This window comes from Amphiura filiformis, chromosome 3 (assembly GCF_039555335.1).
Source record: "Amphiura filiformis chromosome 3, Afil_fr2py, whole genome shotgun sequence".
Classification (NCBI taxonomy): Eukaryota; Metazoa; Echinodermata; class Ophiuroidea; order Amphilepidida; family Amphiuridae; genus Amphiura; species Amphiura filiformis.
This window is the reverse complement of record NC_092630.1, coordinates 4903784-4923075: the sequence shown is the minus strand read 5'-3', so window position 1 is coordinate 4923075 and position 19292 is coordinate 4903784. Positions and strand designations below refer to the sequence as shown.

Below are 19292 nucleotides of genomic sequence, written 5' to 3'. Positions count from 1 at the left end.
GTGGGATGAAAAGCCGACGATCAATTGAAAATTTTGACCTTTCATATTGAAGATATGGATTTTTCCCCAAAACACCCCAAAAAATAGGTCTTTTGGGAAAAAAATCCATATCTTCAATATAAAAGGTCAAAATTTTCAATTGATCGTCGGCTTTTCCTCCCTGCTACATACACTTTAAGAATATATCATTAGATTTATATAATTTACTTCGAGGACTGTTATATATCTAAAATTTGAAAAATATCAAATTTTTATAATTTGTCATAAAATTTGTATTATATTGTGATTTTCAAAAAATGAAAATTATTTGATATCAGAAAGACATGCTTCGTATTCAGAAAGCAATTCGATAGGTCTGAGGTGCTCTCATGTCTCACAAAAAATACTGTCGAAACGCAATAAACGCTCATTTTGGATCCCTTAAATAATATCAGTAAGATATCAGTATTTGCAATGGTTCAATGTGTACTACATCATAAATATTGTGCATTGTATTTTCACCATTATGATGCAGTGATCCGCAAAGGGTTCTTTACAGGTAGGGCTAGGCCAAGTCAATTTTGTAATAATGAAAATAGGCTAGGCTAGATCATGTTGGATTGTTGGAATGTTGTATGATTTAATTTTTAGTTTTGGTAGAATTTCACAATTCAGAATTTCACCTGTATCAAAATATACAGTGCATTTTTCATAGACCCTGTTCACATTAGAAAATTTCTTCATTCGACGATTAATCTTGATTAACTGATTAAGCATGCGTCACACATTACGCTGAACGAAGACCGAATGAAGACATTGCACTGTACACATTTCATGAAAAACGAACGAAGCTATTAACGCCCGGCTATTATTAAAACCGGCGAAGGTCACTTGTCACATGATCACTTTCCTTCGTTGAACGAAGCGAGCGTACACATTACAAAATTAGCTTCGTCGAACGAAGTATTCCTACGTCAAAACAACCTTTTTAGCTTCGTTGAACGAAGCAATTTTAATCTTCGTCGAAGGAAGAAAAGTGCGTACACATTAGGAAAAAAGATTTTTAAATGTGAGCAGGGTCATATATATGCAGTAATATGCTCAGCCTTATCACAAAATAAACTAGAGCGGTTCTCGGCTTTCGCGGTTCTCGGCATTCGCGGTTCTCGGTAGTGTGGGTTGGTCCGTATGTGACGTTTCTGTTCAGAACCTTGTGTGACCCTTCCCCCAGAAAAAAATCATCCGCCACCACTGGTTATAACAAGGGCCTTGTAAATGCAACTGGTGAGACAGAGCCTCGAATGACGTTTGTGTTTTCAGTCTGATTTCAGTTCCCTAACAGGTACAAAGTTTACGCATTATCATTAGGCCTACCAAGTATTGTATGTCCTATAATCTCTTATGTATGACATGGATCTTTACCATGATTGTGCAAGCCAAAAAATATCATTTCAATACCCCAAACATGCGTTAAAAAAGACCATGTTTTACACATGCAACCTCAAGTTTAGACATATAATTTAATTTTCCCTAAACCCTCATGCACGGGAAAAATCATGCCGCCACCATTTATGACAAGGGCCTTTTAGGGTGCACACCAGTAAATAACCCCCACTGACTTTCTGTACAGACAGGGGCCGGGAAAACAACTCAGTTCTTCAAAACTTCCCTTTCTGCAAGCAGAAGGTCAGATGACGACATCCATTGTAAAAATTAATATATGGATTTCAGGATTTTTTTTCCAGAAATATTGTAAAAAGTTCAACCTGTAACCCATACAGCTAACGCCACCTCACAAACAGCTTGGTGTTTCTGAAATGTAACACATTTTGAAAGTCGTCATAAAAAGTCGGATCCTGCTAAATTTACACAGACAATCTAATTTACAGGCCTAAATGATGATTAAATATGAATCAGGGCCTAATAGTTGCCTTTTAAGCCTTTTCTAATGTATTACATTAAGTCATATTGCACATTTCCTCGTTTCAAATACTGTTTTTTCCCTTCCAGGGTGTAGCTAGACTTCTCCGTACTCCACTTGCCAATTGTGCTTCTGGCTATTGCATTTAAGCTTAAAACTCTGATTATTATTTGTGCACAATTGATAGATTTTCACATCTAATCTTTTCAGTCACCGTCGCCCTCTGTTTGTTAGCTTCCCAAGTGGACTACTGACTTTGGATTGCGGATAACTTTTTAACACGGGATTCTATGGAGAGTTAGGCCAATTTCTGGCCTAACTAAAATTGGTCATGATGTAATGCATCTTTAAATGAATCTGGCTTGTGATTGGTCCCCAGATATCGTTATTGATTGAACAAATTCATCAGGATCGGTAGAGTAAACTAGTAAACCAGAGTTCGTAGTATCTGATCCAAGAAAATGCACTTACTGTGTACGTTTCAACAACCACTGTTGTCTTTGTCAACACTTGATGAGGAGTGACTGCAATCTACTGACAACCAACGCTAGAGGGATATGTAAAATCAGGCGGTTTTTGCGATTTTAGCCATTAAGCCCCCGCATAAATCTGAAAGCCCCTCTGAGCCCCCCCTCCTGGAGACGCTATTGCAAAATCAATGGAGAGAAACTATACTACCTTGTTTCTTAATAAAATGTAACGGGGAACATCAGGCAACTATGAGAGCCAAAAAGGCCTCAAATTGAGCAAAGAAAGACATTAATTTTCACGTGCATTTCAACCAAGACGCTTTCTTAGTGGTGTTCGCCCTTAATTTCATATTATCATGCCCGTTTTATTTTGTTTTATGTTAAGGGCTGGGGTATGAACGTTTGGACAGTATTTATTGTGGGACATTAGAGCACATCAGACATATCGAATTGCATTCTGAATACTAAGAATGTCCTGATATCAAATAATTTTGATTTTTTGAAATTCGCAATGTAATACACATTTTATGACAAATCATTAAAAATTGATATTTTTGATATATAACAGTCCTCTTCAATATGAAAGGTCAAAATTTTCAATTGATCGTCGGCTTTTCCTCCCAACTACATACACTTTAAGAATATGTCATTAGATTTATAAAATTTACTTCGAGGACTGTTATATATCAAAAATTTGAAAAATATCAAATTTTAATAATTTGTCATAAAATTTGCATTATATCGTGAATTTCAAAAAATGAAAATTATTTGATATGAGAAAGACATTCTTCGTATTCAGAATGCAATTCGATATGTCTGATGTGCTCTCATTTCCCACAAAAATACTGTCGAAACGCTCAAAACGCTCATTCCAGATCCCTTAAGTATATGTCATATTACATGTTTCACATTTGTACGATTTTAAATAATTCTTTATCATGTTTATAGGACATGCTCTGTTATATTTTATATCCTCTTTTCATTCTTGAAAAGATAGATCATGCTTTTATTTCACCCATTGGGTATTTCTTTATTAATTTGTGTTTATATGGCGATTTCAAGTGGGATAATAACTCCTGGATGACGTAAGCATAATGTTGATAGATTTAAATATCATTATAAATAGGCACTTAATAATAATGATATTGAAATAAATTGATAAATAGATAAATTAATAGATAAATAAATAAAAGATATATAAGCCTAGATAAATAATAAATAAATGATAAACTAGGAGTAAATTGCAAACATTAAATATCTTAGAGCAAATGAGCATTTAATAAGTTTTTGAGATAAATATTTTGCCCCTTCTAGTACATTTTATCATTATTTTATCTTTTACTAATTTTTTTTTGGGACATGCTCGCTTATTTATTTTTTATGTGTTCCTCTTATCATTTGTGAAGTATTTCTTTATTTTTGTTTTAGTACAAGTGATCACTGAGTATGTTTAACTGTGGAAATATCGGTAGATAAGGTATTTTTTATTTCACCCTTGAGTATTATTTATAAGTGTATCAACATACATTTCACATGTCATGATTTTTCATTGTTTTATTTTAAAGCAATTCTTTATTGGGGTGCATGCTCTCATATATTAGGTGGTTTTTTTTTCATGTTCCTCTTGTCATTCTTGATAGATGGCTGTTTATTTATGTCGCGTGTTAAGTATTTTTTTCATTTTTGGTCGAAGTGTATAATTATCATCACATGCTGTACGCTGTTTATTTATTTCGCCCTCATTTTCTTTACTTTGGTTTTTAGATCTTTAGTTCTTTATTTTTGTTTCTGTGAATATCATCCGAAAAGTAGGCCTTCTGCACATTATGATTTTTCCTTGCTTTATTTAACTCTTTACTGGGGTGCATGCTCTCTGCTGGTTTTTTTCATGTTCCTCTTATCATTATTGACAAGATAGCACCTGCTGTACGCTGTTTATTTATTTCACCCTAAATTATTTCTTTACTTTTGTTTTTAGATTTTGAAGTTGATATCATGATATCACACGCTATGTTTTATACCAACCGCATTGTCTGGTTAAAGACAGTTCTTGTTTTAAATCCTGAATACAATGTCAACATTCAGTTCGTTCACCTCACAATGCGGTGCGATGTTATACAGGTGGTGTACGACGTGCAGTCCCTAAATTCAGTAAATTTTCATCGTCAACCGTGTAATTGAATGGGATTATTTTGAAATTTTAAAACGCTTGAAATATCACAAACAAATAGGCCTATGTTGATAAATAATATAAATACAAGCTAAAACCGTTGGGGTTCGATAATGAACCCCACAAAACTAACCGAGTATATGGAAAATGCCATACGGCCGGGCGGTTTCACGAGTTGCCGGCTCGATCATGTCATCCGCCGCCTGATGTTATATAACTGTATATATTGCAGGGTTGCCAAACCCGCGATGTAATAGGCCTAGGTCAATAGGATGAGTTTTGAAGATTTTCCTCGCGACAATTTCCTGTCCTATAGACACCAATTGATGGTTAAGAAAAATATTGCATGACTTCTCAACATTGGCTTACGCGACTTCTGGTAGTTTTTTATCTCATAGAAACCAACGGTTGATAAAAAAAATATTGGGCGACTTTTCAATGATTTGACCCACGGTTTGCCCTCATTTGTTTGGCAACCGTGGTCTGTGTTAAGTGAATATATTTCGTAAGAAAATAATTATCATAGACCATGTAGACAGAACGGACAATAGTCATAGGCGCTCTCCTCCATTTTGAGAAATATACTTTTACACACACACTACATTTATAATTACAATGATCAGCCTTAAAGTTTTACCTTTTAGTGGGTTAAGCCAAACCTAAGTGGATGAAATATAAATCAACACTTCTGGCACTGATTGGTTTCCGTAGTTGTTATATGGAATACGAGCAGGGTCGGATCCAGGAATTTTTGATAAAGGCGCCTTTTGGTCGACAATGACGAAAAAATGTGTTAAAGGGGTTACCCCTCGAAAACTCAACGGTTTTGGCCCATTGTTTGCTGTTCATGGCCGAATTTGTTCCTTTTTTTTAAATTTCTTATATTTTTGTATTTTTAAGTTACCGGCGCCCTTTGCTAGTCAAAAAATAGAGGGGGCGCGCGCCGGCTGCGCCCCCCCCTAAATCCGCCCCTGACGAGCTGTCTGTAGCTACAAAATTGTCTGCAAATAGGCTTTTGCCGGGCCTCTCTTTTTCGGCGTTTTTCTCATTAAATTAGGGTCCCGTTCAAATAAAAAATAAACTGGTGTCTAGATGTAATCACAGTTAACACACCAGGAAAATTATAGAATATACAACAACCTAGTTACACCTGTAGACTGCGAACAAACATGCACCTGGCCAGACCTGGCCGTAAAACAAAGTGTTCTCCCTACGGATACCCTTAAGGGTCACACAACAATAGCATTGACCTTACTCACCAATCAGTATAGCCTATTATAATCATGTGATGGCTCAATCCAATAGTAAAAATGCTTAGAAAAAAGGCAAAAAAATAGTCCTGGCTGCCATTGTCTCAATACAAGATAAGATGTGCTAAAAAGTCCTTGTCATGTGGGGCAGGATTAGATAAAGAGATACAAACCTGGGTACGAGACATTATACTATGATCAGCTCTTAATAGGCGGGAATTATTCGGTTTTTGCTACTACACGAGTCAATAAAGTTCCAACTTACGCATGCGTAAATTCACAAAAGCACGCATCATTCACGCAAAACGTGAAGCGCAGTTCGTGTAGGCACTGCGCCTAGCTGTGTGTACGCCATTCTGTATCAATCCACGATGTTATGAGTCCCCGCCTATTAAGAGCTGATCAGAGTATAGGAATTACTTCCTAGCCTCTTAATCACAGGATTGATGGGCTACAATAGCTATTCAAGACATAGTGTATATAAGGGATAAACTGTGCATATGACATATGGGTTCAAGTGGGGGAAATGTTCACTCCATGAACAAAAAACTTAATCCAATTCCAATATCACCCTTTTTTAAGCGCCTGGTTTAAGTCATGTTCCAAGATATCTTTCACGTCACAACTTATTTTCAAATCACTACCATGATGGTGTGTATACATTATGTTGATAGTAGTTTTCAATTTTAAGACATGATCCTAGAGTTGTATATTCTTTTGCAAATTGTATTTTTATGTGGAATTCAAGTGTCACTGGCAATGTTAACTGAGTTCAGGGGTAAGTTAATAGAGTTCACTTTTAAATCATGAACATAAAGCCCTCACAAAAAGTAACTTGGCTGTTGTAAATATATCTACAGATTCAGGACTATTATTGATCATATTCATTCGCCCAATTTCGTTCAACATTATCAACACAGCAGTGTTTTTGAAGGGAAAAGACAGAATTTGAAAGTTGCATTTACTGCTATCAATGGTTAATAAAATTTTGAATTCAGCACAATGATAATGGCATGTCCACTGCACAGTGCTTATGTTTCATACAAAAATGAAAAAGGCCAAATGTCACCTTCAAACTTCACTGAGACCACAATACTCGGTCAAATGTAACAAATGAGGCGTCAAAATTATGGTAATTAAATTTTCTTTCTTCTAGGGTTTTCAAATACCGAATATGAAAAATAGTGTGCTATTGTATAATGGCAGTTACCATACATACAAGGCATTTTAACACTCTCACCTACATCTTGGCTGATGCATGCACGGCATACTTTCACCTAAATCTTGCTGCTTTCCTTCTAAAATATATAGACCTATACAGTGCATGGCGGCGCCACGGGGGTGTGGGGGGAAGGATGGGGGGATAATGCCTCAGTCGGCACTCTTGCACCCCCAATAAAAACCCAAAACCTATGAAAATTACCACTTTTTGTGGCAATTTTGCACTCTCACCTACATCTTGGCTGATGCATGCAAGGCATACTCTCACCTATATCTTGTTGCTTTCCTTCTAAAATATATAGACCTATACAGTGCATGGCGGCGCCACGGGGGCGGGGGGCGCATGGGGGATAATGCCTCAGTCGGAACTCTTGCACCCCTGTTGCCCCCCCCCCCCCCCCCAAAACCAAAAAACTACAAAATGTCCACTTTTTGTGGCAATTTTGCACAAAAGTTGTTGATTTTGCCCCCCTGAAATTCACCCCCGAAAAAAGCCTGGCGCCACCACTGCCTATATAGTATTTGTGTACTACACCAGATAGAAACTTAAATCTTTTATATTCTGCATTAGGCCCTATTCATACTCCACTTCATGCACACAAATTTGTCGGGCGAAGTATTTCCAAGGGCTTATTCATACTATACAAATACCGTATTTCGTCAAATAGTCGCCCCCCCCCCCTCAAATAAATGCCCCCACCACTTTTTTCAACCAAGATGTTTCAAAAATGCCGATATTTCCATGCTATCTTGTGTAGTAAGCTTACCAAGTTGCACACATGGTCAATAATAGCATCAATAATTGGCGAAAATCTGGATCAGAAACCCGAAGTGAACCAAAAGTCAGTTCAAAAGTTCATAGTTAGTCATTTTAGCGTGACTTTTAAGCTTACCTTTAGAATGATTTTAACGGGAATTGTCGTGCTAAAAATGACCTCTAATAAACGCCCTCCCTTGGGAATTTTAGAAAACACTAAATCAAATTTAACATAATTGTAATAATAATAATAATAATAATACCAGCACTTATATAGCGCTATTACAAATTCAAGGAATATGAACATAGCACTTTACACAAAAAGAAAAGAGGAAAACAACAACAAAAAATCTTATGAGGTGAACAAATGAGTCTTTAGATGGCTCTTGAAACTGCTGACAGTGGGACATGACCGTATGGATGATGGCAAGTTGTTCCAAAGTTTGGGACCAGCAATGCTGAAAGCCCCACCACCAACCACCCGGTGATTCCGACGGATGACAAGGCGAGAAGTGTCTGCAGCAGATCGTAGACCTTGTCTACCTGATTGATATATGGTAATGCAGTCTGTGAGGTATGAAGGAGCCTGATCATTAAGTGACTTGAAAATGTACAAAAGTGTCTTGAAGGCGATTCTATCTTTAACTGGGAGCCAATGAAGACTAGCGAGAAGAGGAGTTGTAGAATGGCGGCGAGCAACTTGAAAGATTATCTGCGAGCAGCCCTGTTCTGCAATCTCTGAAGGCGGGTGATGTTGCTAGAGTTGCATCCAATTAAGAGTGAGTTGGCATAGTCTAATCTGGACAGAACAAGGGCTCGCATGGCATGGCTGGTTGTGTCCCTGTTGATGAATCTTCTTATACGAGATATGTTCCAAAGAGAGAAATTTATAGAGCGACATAATGATGTGATATGAGATGACATGTTCATGGTAGAGTCAAAAATATCATCCAGGTTTTTTACTGTGTCAGAAGAACGAATGATGTCAGATCCAATGTGGATTTCAGTGTCCTGTAATCTGTTCATATTATGTTGAGAGGCGGCAATAAAGAATTCAGTTTTGGATTGATTTAATTTCAACTTATTGCTGTTCATCCAACGATGTATTTCGTCAACACAAGCAGTTAGCTTAAATAAAGCGCTAGACTATGCCATAGTCGATTTTTGATAAATAAAAATGTTATTAATCATGATGAACGCATTCAGTTGAACTCGAAATTATACTGATATTTAGTAGGCCTACATCAAAATACTATTATAAAATGGTTATGAAAAAGTTTAGGCTATATAATTATATTTGTGACAGTAAAAGTAAAGTATAGGCCCTACGTAGGCTTATATTATTGAATGCAACATATCATAATGGCATAATTATAATGACACTTCAATACGGAACAATTCTAATTTTAGAATCTGCCAGTTTATTATCCGAAAAACCGACTATGGACTTTCACTTTTACCCCGGGACTCACACACTGTCAATCATACTTGTTTATCAATAAAATCTAACCACAAGACTAAGCATGGTGGTACAATACGCGCTAGATGCATACGTTCATCCACCAGCACAAAAGCGCCGCATTCCCTAGATAGTTGTGTACCATGTATAGTTATAATGGTACCAGTGCAGCGTCGGGAGGATTTAAACAATAACGAGATCTGGGCGACCAATCACAAGCCAGATTCATTTTAAAGATGCATTACATCATCACCAATTTTAGTTAGGCCAGAAATTGGCCTAACTCTCAAAACAAAGTCAGTAGTCCACTTGGGAAGCTAACAAACAGAGGGCGTACGGTGACTGAAAAGATCAGTTGTGAAAATCTATCAATTGTGCACTCATTAATTAAATCAGAGTTTTAAGCTTAAATGTAATAGCCATAGTTTGTGCACAATTGGCAAGTGGACTACGGAGAAGTCTAATAAAGCGCAAGCACTATCACCGGGTATTGTGGGATTAAAACAAACATACAATTGAATATATGAATACAAAAGCCACCTAAGTCCATACTTAAACCAAATTGAGTTAAGCATGGGAAAGTGTTCCTTTACATAGGCCTGTCATAACTCAAATTCATCCTCTGTGTCTATTGAGCATGTGAAAAATAGCATGTATGAAAGAATCACCCAATTCCATGATTTGAGTCTTGTAACACATTGATTAAAATCCAGTATGTATAAAAGTCCACTTGTAACACATTCATTGCTAGAGAGTGACTTTTGAAAAAAATGGGTTTAATAAAGGAAAGTGTGTGGTTTATATTACATGGCAGAATGCTTATCAACATTATACATACCTGTGCGCTTTATTTTGTATTATCTTACTAGTGGTAATCTCATTCTAACATTGTTGTCTTTGTATATGATTCAAACAACCACCTAAGTCCAAAATTTAAAATGAACCCCACGAAGTCCCTGAAATGCTAATCGTCATACCTAATACAGGTTAATCCACTCATTTGCACGTAAAACTAACCATATTGACCAGGTAAATCTAACTGAAGGTATTAAAATGATACACAGGTTTTTCTCTCAAAATCACTTCCCATGGACTTAGGTGGCTTTTGTATTCATATATTCAATTGGATGTCATCGGCATAAATATGAAACTGGATGCCAAATTTACGAATGATGTTAGCAACAGGTTGAGAGTACATTGTGAATATCTTAGGGCCGATTATAGAGCCCTGAGGTACTCCAAATTTGAGATAGTGCCTTTCAGACATATTACCACCAACACATACTTGAAAATTGCGATCAGTCATATAAGATTGAAACCACTGAGTGCTGTGCCTTTGATACCAAAGTCACATTCAAGTCTGTTAAACAAAATTGTGTGATCAATGGTATCAAAGGCAGCAGAAAGATCGAGCATGACTAAGAAAACAGCTTGGTTCTCGTCAATGGCAGTCATGATGTCGTTTTTGACAACGAGCAAAGCAGTCTCAGTGCTATGCCTGCATTTGTAAGCAGACTGCAAACTTTCGTCCAAACCGTTACTCTCAATGTGCTCATTGATCTGAGATATGGCTGCTTTCTCAATCACTTTACCAATATAGTTGACATTTGAGACAGGCCTATAATTGGTAAGGTCGTTCCAGTCTAAAGAAGATTTCTTTAGTATAGGCGCCACAATAGCATGTTTCAACTCACTTGGGAAAACACCACATTGAAGGGATGTATTTACAATTTCAGCGATATAAGGTAAAACAACACTGATATTGCTTTTTAGCAACCAAGTAGGAACACAATCAAGATTACAGGTCTTGTCTGCAGAACTGGCCACAATCTCATGAACCTCACCGTCATCGAGCAATTTGAAACTTGACATGTGGGTCTCGAGATTGACACCTATATTCTGAGCGATATCATGACGTATAGACAAATTCTTATGATCAGATACAACATTTTTAATGCAGTCCTATTTTATTGTTAACAGAAATTTTGAAATTTACCAATTGGTTATCTCAATTACAAGATAATTTCAATAATTTTAAGAAAGCTAGAGAGCCTATACATTTTCATACCATTTTCAACACACAGGGCTAGCTGTCAAATTTACTGTACAATTTAGTAGATTAAGGGTAGACGAGGTATTGTTGGTCGAAGCAGCCAAACAACAACAACAAAAATTCGATTTTCATTATCTAAATCAATAAATTATTGAAAATAACACTTTGATGTTTTGCAAAAGTTCATTCTACAAATCATATATTTTGAAAACCTGCTTGATTTATTGTTGTTCATGAGTTATGTACATTTTACAAAAGTGTTGTTGTTTCAGCCCTCTTTACAACATAACTCAAGAACCACAGGACCTACAAAAGTATCTGTGATATTTGAATTCTTCTGCCCGCTATGAAATGATCAATGCAATTTTTGCCAAAGCTCACTACCATTCGCAAGATGCTGTGAACTACCAAATCACACAGTTCAAAGAGGTGAACGCCTTGATCTTGCCTGCCAAGCAGCCAATCAGAAACTTTTATTGGGTACGAATATTCCCTCAAGTTGAACAAAATCCAACTCAAGTGAATATATTGCATAAAGGGTTTTTATCGCAGGAATTGTAAAATTCCGCCACAAGGTTTATTGTGGCGAAAAATATGCGCGTGCTCGAAGTGGTGTATGAATCGGGCTTCACACTTAGATAAATTGTGCTGATAAGGTTAAGTGACCTTTGTAAAGTTCACCTACATCTTAGTGAACTGACAACTTAATATTCATGTGTATTATAACTCATTATCAAGATGAAGAGCTATAAAGTAAATAATAGCCCTTCTGTTTGCCAGGATATAATAAATATGCATGGTCACAAGTTTTGCAAACTTCACTGAGACCACAAATACTTGGTCAAATGTAACAAATGAGGTGTCAAAATTATGGTAATTAAATTTTCTTTCTCTTGATGTTTTGAAATACCAAATATGATAAATAGCGTTAAAGTGATAGGCATATTTATAACGGCTGAGTTACTTTTTGTGAGATCTTTGCATTTTGCCTTTTACATAAGGCCAAAAAAACCAAAGGTTTGTCTCAAAGCTCACGAGTGGTTTGAAAACAAATGCGAAATGCAATTTTTTAATTTTTTTTATTCCCGACTTGGTATTTTTATGGTATTTTGAGGTGAAAAATCTGGTGAAAAAAATTTCTGCATTTCTTTTTTTTTTTTCAAATCGCATGATTTTACAAATGCGTGCGCAAGCTTTGAGACAAACCTTCTTTTTTTTGGCCTAAGCACATCTTAACCAAGACTATGAAGGGATTTATTATTCTGTGATCAATAAATTTGGTCCAGATTACGGATAAATCAGCATATTTCCAAAACTAACCAGTTTTGGTCTCGTTCTTGTTTAGCTACTTGTTGACAGTGGTCGGGCATTTGCATGCACTAATCTGTCATTTTTGAAAAATAATAATAAAATAGGGTACCTTTTCAAAAATGCTGTGCTAATCCCTTTTCAAAATGTTGTTATTTTGACTTCTTGATGGTAATGATTTAGGCCTAAAAAATTGTTTGATTGGCATATCATTAAAAAAAGGGTAGGTTAGATTTTTTAAATAACTTTTCAAGCTGTAAATAGTGTAAATTGCATTTGGAACTTTTTTTTCTTCTTTTAAAAAATTTATTTGTTAATTTTTTTTCTGTTAATTTTTCATTTATTTCTTTTTTTGCAAAAAAAAAAAAAAAGTCGGGTCGGGCCTACTTTTAAGGTAGGTCGGGTTATGCCAATCAAACAATTTTTTAGGCCATTGCATGAAATACCTGCAGGAGCATGTTTATTTTAACAAAATGTTTGGTGAAAAATATTTGGATCCAATAATTTTAATCAGCTCTTACACACTTCTCAAACTCATGTTGGTCTGTGCTGAGACGAATATACGTATATTTGTCTCAGGTCTGTGAGAGGTTTTGTGCTACAACCCCAATAAAACCTACATGTATAATCACAATTATGATCCCAGCTGGTCATCACCCCTTCGGACACGAAGGAAGATGGCTCGATCAAAAAAATATTTTTTATGCTTATTATAACTATTTTGGATAGTAATTTGTCAAAAACTAAAAAAATAATAATTACCTCATCAATTATGCAAATTAGAGCATGTGTACAATTGTACACATTGTGACTAAGTGACGACGTTTACAATGATTTTTTGGATACAATTGTACACATTATGACTAAGTAATGGCAGTAAAACTTGGTAAGATATGTGAAGCAACAAACTTGAACCCTTTGTTTCTTTTTTCTGTTGCCTTCATATGTCCGTATCTGTAGGCCCTTAACTCTCATTAATTTGGTATAAAATGCTAATAAACAGTTCTTGTCTTTGGAGAGACCGAAAAAGACATCACACTTAATAAACTTGATTTCTGAGACTAATTTTGTTACTCCACTCTACATCCATTTTCGGGCCCATCAACGACCAGTTACTCCTAACTATCTCTGTAATAATAGGCCTACATAGTGGTTTTGTCAAAAAATGCATCCAGAGCAAATTATAAACTGAATGGAAGTATTGACAAAAGAGTTAAAAATAACTTATAATGATGTACAAAGTATACTAAATAACTCCTATATATTGATCAGATTAGTCACACTGTGTACAACTGAACACAATATAGTCTTATATTTACAAGGTGAGACACACTGTGTACAATTGTACACACCATTTAAAAAAAATTCTACACCACATATGTTTGAAGCATTTGATCAAAAATAGTGTTCCATGTTTTCTACGGGTCTTACACTAACCACCTGACTAGAATTTAGCTTGTCCACAATGATATTTCATATAAAATTAAAAAGGAAAGTACATGTCTTCTGGCAACGTGCTGTAGTGGGTGATGCCCTCTTAGATTATGAAAAGTGACATTCAGTTAGGCGAGGGCGCTCTGCACTGGAGGATAGCATATGAATGCACAATTGTGCACATGGTGTTTGTTTGCAGTAATAAGCTTCCCCTGGTATACAGGGAGCAATAGAAGAGGGTCGGGGGGTGTTTGTATGTATGTAATTGTATTTTATTAGACAAATTAAGAAACTTAGGCTAAGGTTAAGGGGTGCTTGTTCAGGCCTTTTTGGCCTTCTGAGCATCTCCTCATTCAAATGTGTTGTTTTGCTGTTATTGTATTGTTGTATTTTGAATGAAATAAAGATTGATTGATTGATTGATTGATTGATTGATTGATTGATTGATTGAAGTCCATGTGTACAATTGTACACAGTATGTACGAAGGGGTTAGCAATAAATGATTAATTTACAATCCATGTCACATACCAAAACGATTTTTCATCATCTTTAACTTTTGAAATATGCACGCAGTGTCATCATAAGGCAAAATTTTAGGGAAAAATATAAAACTCAAAATCTGTTAAAGTGTCTTAAAGTCATGAACATACATAGCCCATAGCTCTAGTTTATAGTTCAATGACTTGTCCCTTTTTCAAGTAGGTAAACATGGTAAATGCAGTATTGCATTGTTAGTACCCTAGCTAGGTTAATCCATGCATGGTGTATAAAATCACAAGCATATTTGCATGCATGAAAGAAAGCAATAGTACTATATTTACCCCAGGTACTCAAGTCAGTCAGTTTGAAGGGTGCTTAAGACAGCAACGAAATGAAAGTCAAAATGAGAATTATACAGAGCATCTGAAGTCAAAAATATCACTAAGTCCAGCAAAAATTGTTTGATTTGCATAACTTAAAAAACAATTAGGGTAGGTAGGTAGGAATTTTTTTATGTATTTATTTTTAAAGCTGTACATTGCATTTGATTAAGGCCTTTATTTTTTTGTAAAAAAACAGTCGCAGGTCTGGCCTACTTTTGGGGTCGGTCCGGTTACGCCAAACAAACAATTTTTTAGGTCAAAGCTTGATCACATACATAGTTATTTTACTAGCATAAAAGTTCATGAACATTCTCAGAACACCGTCGTCCGAGAACTACCTCTTCGGAAGTCTCCCAGCACATCCACATTGAATCTCCCGGCCACCAAGTTGATTTGGATGAGGTCAAAATCCTTGACCGGGACGCTAGATACTTTGAAAGGGGTGTGAAGGAGTCAATTTACATCAGAGTCAACCAACCATCTCTCAACTGTGACGGGGCAAGTTACAAAGAGTGTACAACCGGGTTTTGGGGTCAAGTGTCCAAAAGGTCACTGATCCCAAACTTGGGTTGCCAGTCTCCAGATGAAGGTCAAAGTTGTGACCGGAAATTTGAGGTACGTCTTAATTTTGTGTTGAGATCATAAGTTTAAATTTCCAATCATATAGTTATATTTAGGTATTTTACAGAATTTAGTTGTACAGATGCAGATGCATTGAAAAGGGGTGCTTACAGTAAGGGTAAAGTAAAGGAGACGATCCTGTATAAACAGTGATCGGAGTGCCCATCTCTCTTTCATTGGCGAATGGGCCAGACTCCGCAGTTAAATGTTGCTATAGGGTGATTGCTACACCTCCTCTACAGTGAGTCTGTTACCTTCCCAGCATTTAAGAATGCCGGTACATATTTAAACACCTGGGTGGAGAGGAGTAATCGAGATAAAGTGCCTTACTCAAGGGCACAACACGATGGCGTCGCCGGGGCTCAAACCCGCAACATTCCGATTATGAGTCAGTGCCTGTTCCGCAAGGCCACCATGCTCCCTAAATTAGGGTAGGTACATAGGGATTTGTTACAAGCCGACATCAAACGTCGGCTTGTGCTGTCTCTTCTCAATTCTTCTTTCTTCTGGCAACCTCGTGACATTTTGCATGACTTGCCACGTTTCGCCCTAGCTCTCTTATGCTTCGACAGATTTCAACCATACTTGAGCCAAATGACCACTGGATTATGCCAAACCTTCCATTTGACTTTGACCTTGCTGTGACCTTTGACCTAGCTATAATGGTCACAAATGTGATTTCACAAAAAATGCTACTCCTTCCACAAATTTCATGCGATGAGGACATGGTTATATCATGTGACTCGACTTTAGTTGGTGTCTATAGGGTGTGCTCAGATAAGGGGTCAAAGGTCATTAAGGGGTCATTTCCGGTCAAAGTCTAAAAAATATTCAAACTAGATGGACCGCGGTTCTCGGATGTCGCGGTTTTCGACGCACAGCGTCGACCGTGATGCCTCCACCAAAAGGGAGCGATGTGGCACTCAAAAGTTGATACAAAGCAGTTTTTATCAATTTGACCTCAGATGATCTCTGGGTGACCCCGGATGACCCCAAAATGACCTTCCAAATATTTGGCTCTAAATATTGACTGTACCCACCAAGTTTCATGCACATATGACAGTTTTTACTAATTTGACCTCAGATGACCCCAATATGACCTCCCAAAAATGTGGCTCTAAATGTTGACTGTACCCACCAAGTCTCATGCCCATATGCTAGTTTTTACTAATTTGACCTCAGATGACCCCTGGATGACCTCAAAATGACCTTCAAAAATTTCGCTCTAAATGTTGACTGTACCCACCAAGTTTCATGCCCATACGACAGTTTTACTAATTTGACCTCAGATGACCCTGGGTGACCCCAGATGACCCCAAAAATGACCTTCCAAAAATTTGGCTCTAAATGTTGATTGTATGTACCAAGTATCATGGCCATACAACAGTTTTTGCTCATTTGACCTCAGATGACCCCTGGGTGACCTCAGGTGACATTGACCCACTAACCAATACAAACTTGTTCTGCCTGGGGTCAAGATGCACCCACCCACCAAGTTTGAGGAACGTGCGACCCCTAGTCTCTGAGAAAAGAGGTAAATAAGGAAAATGGGCCCCCTGACCTCAAATGACCTTTAACCTCAGTATATGACCTTGAACCTCACCCAAAAAAAAGTAGCCAGAGTTTTTGACCATGACCCACCTATCCTGAAAATCTGAAGTCAATCCGCCCATGCATGCCCGAGATATAGCGTCCGGACGGAAGCACGGAAGGACGGAAGGACGGAAGCACGGACATTGCAAAAACAGTATGCCTCGCGGTGGAGGCATAAAAATCACTGTCTTTACAAATTACATAGCAGAGAGTCGCCATTAGCACACATGCATTGCTACTAGCCAGGGTCTTTAGGATGCCTACAGTTTTGGGGTCAAAGGTCATTAAGGGGTTACTTCGGTCAAAAACCAAAATTATCAAAAATGTTCAAAAATTTTTATCTCAAAATGTAAACAGACCAGAATAATATAACCAACGTACATTAATTAGTGTTACCTGATGTATGCACGGTATTTTTATTTTGGGGGTCAAAGGTCATTAAGGGGTCACTTCCTGTTTTTAGCTAGATAGCTTCAAGAATTTTTATCTCAAGAACTAAACAGGTTAGAATTTTTTAATTAAAATTGGAACAATACATTTTGTCGGTGTACATGTGGTTTTTTTTTTTTTTTTGAGGTCAAAGGTCATTAAAAGGGTCAAAAGGTCAATCAAAAATTTAAAAAAAATCAAAATCCATGTTTAAGTTCCGATTAAGCTGAAATTCACCAGGAATATTTCTTATGACATCCTAAGCACAATGCAAGAGCAGTTGACCCCATCCGTAACCCAGGGGTCAAGTTATAGGGTCAAATTGCGGCTTGTATTCAGCGTCTGTTGACTCTAGTTTTTATTTATTTTTAAAGCTGTAAATTGCATTTTCATAAAAGACTTTTTTTCTTTTCTTTTTTTAAAATTAAATTAAATTTTTAATTGCAGTTGTCACTAGAAAATTCCATAGTGGGTGCTTATTAGAGGTCAGGCACTTATTGGGTCATAATTTATGATTCTACAAATGTTACACCAAATTTCCACATACAAAAGGGAGATTCTGAGGTGTCAGAAGGATCAACCCTTTTTGAAAAATATGTTGCGAGTACAGCAAGCAGGAAAATGTGCATATTTAAGCATTTTCATACTGTTTTCCTAAGTCTTTTTAGAACATTTAAACTCAAAGGTGCCCCATGAATGTGTGCCAAAAATTGCTTGCCTCCCCCTCTCGGCTTGCCAAAACTGTTTTTGTCCCCCTCCCTTTTGGCTGACCAAATATTTTACCCTCCCACCAGAGCTCATACTTATTGCACAGCCCCTAACAATTTTATTATATGACAAAACTGTGTATGTTGCATGGATCGCAATCAAACCTTTGCGATACATACAACATACAGAATTTTATTTGTATTAAAATTTTTTTTGTATTAAAATACACACACACCAGCAGCAAAATGCTTGGTGGGATGATGAGATAAATATATATTTTGGCTGGCAATTCTACCGATGGGGTGAAAAAGTATAATTCTGTGATGTACAACTCGGGAAAAGTTCACACTAGCTGGCGCCCTTCCACAAAACACAACATGGGAACAAGCACAACACACCTCCAGTGACAGGGATGTAAATGGGCAACATATCCATTTCCTGAAAATCCATCTGGTCCTTCAACAGATGGCCGAGGGCTTGTGTGCAGCATTGAACTTTTTTAGGGGGGGGGGTGGTTGTCCAAAGGAATAGGCCTAAAAATTTCCATCCCTGCAGTGACCACTCAGTCTAGAGATGGGATGGGTTGGTGGAAACAGGGATGTGAGGCAGATTTGGGTGCATTTTCAAGTGTTCTGTATACATTTGGGTGCCAAAAATTGTCAGAAAACTGGTACAGAAATGGGTATTTTTCAAAATTTTCTCCAAACATCTGGGAAAAATGCAGATACTTAATTGTTTTGAGCAAAATGTGCAAACATGTTTTCAGAATTAGGCAAATTTACCATACTATTGAACAAAATAATCAATTTGTAAATTTGATATATTTTTTGGGATATGGTTTCAGAATAAAAACTGCACAATTGGGCCAGACTCTTCCATATCATATGTTACTGCGGGGAATCACTATGCACCTGTTACCTTCCCAGCACTGAATAAAGCAGGTACCCATTTGTGCACCTGGGTGGAGAGAGGCAATAGGGGTGAAGAGCATTGCCTAAGTGCACAACATGTTGACTGTGCAGGGATTCAAACCCATGACTTCGTGAGTATGATCT

At 37.0% G+C, this 19292-nt stretch overlaps 1 protein-coding gene across 6 annotated transcripts in view; it reads right to left on the bottom strand.

Annotated features, from left to right (window-relative positions):
• Positions 1–19292, bottom strand: part of LOC140147912 (solute carrier family 35 member E3-like) — a 76611-nt gene that overhangs the window by 11514 nt on the left and 45805 nt on the right. For 2 of the 6 annotated variants that reach the window (XM_072169708.1, XM_072169707.1), the window contains exon 7: positions 14845–14877. The exons of the other annotated variants lie outside the window; for them this stretch is intronic. In XM_072169708.1, the coding sequence (XP_072025809.1) occupies positions 14859–14877 (19 nt within the window). In that variant the 3' untranslated portion in view covers positions 14845–14858. The remainder of the gene's footprint in view (positions 1–14844; positions 14878–19292) is intronic. 6 annotated transcript variants of the gene reach the window in all.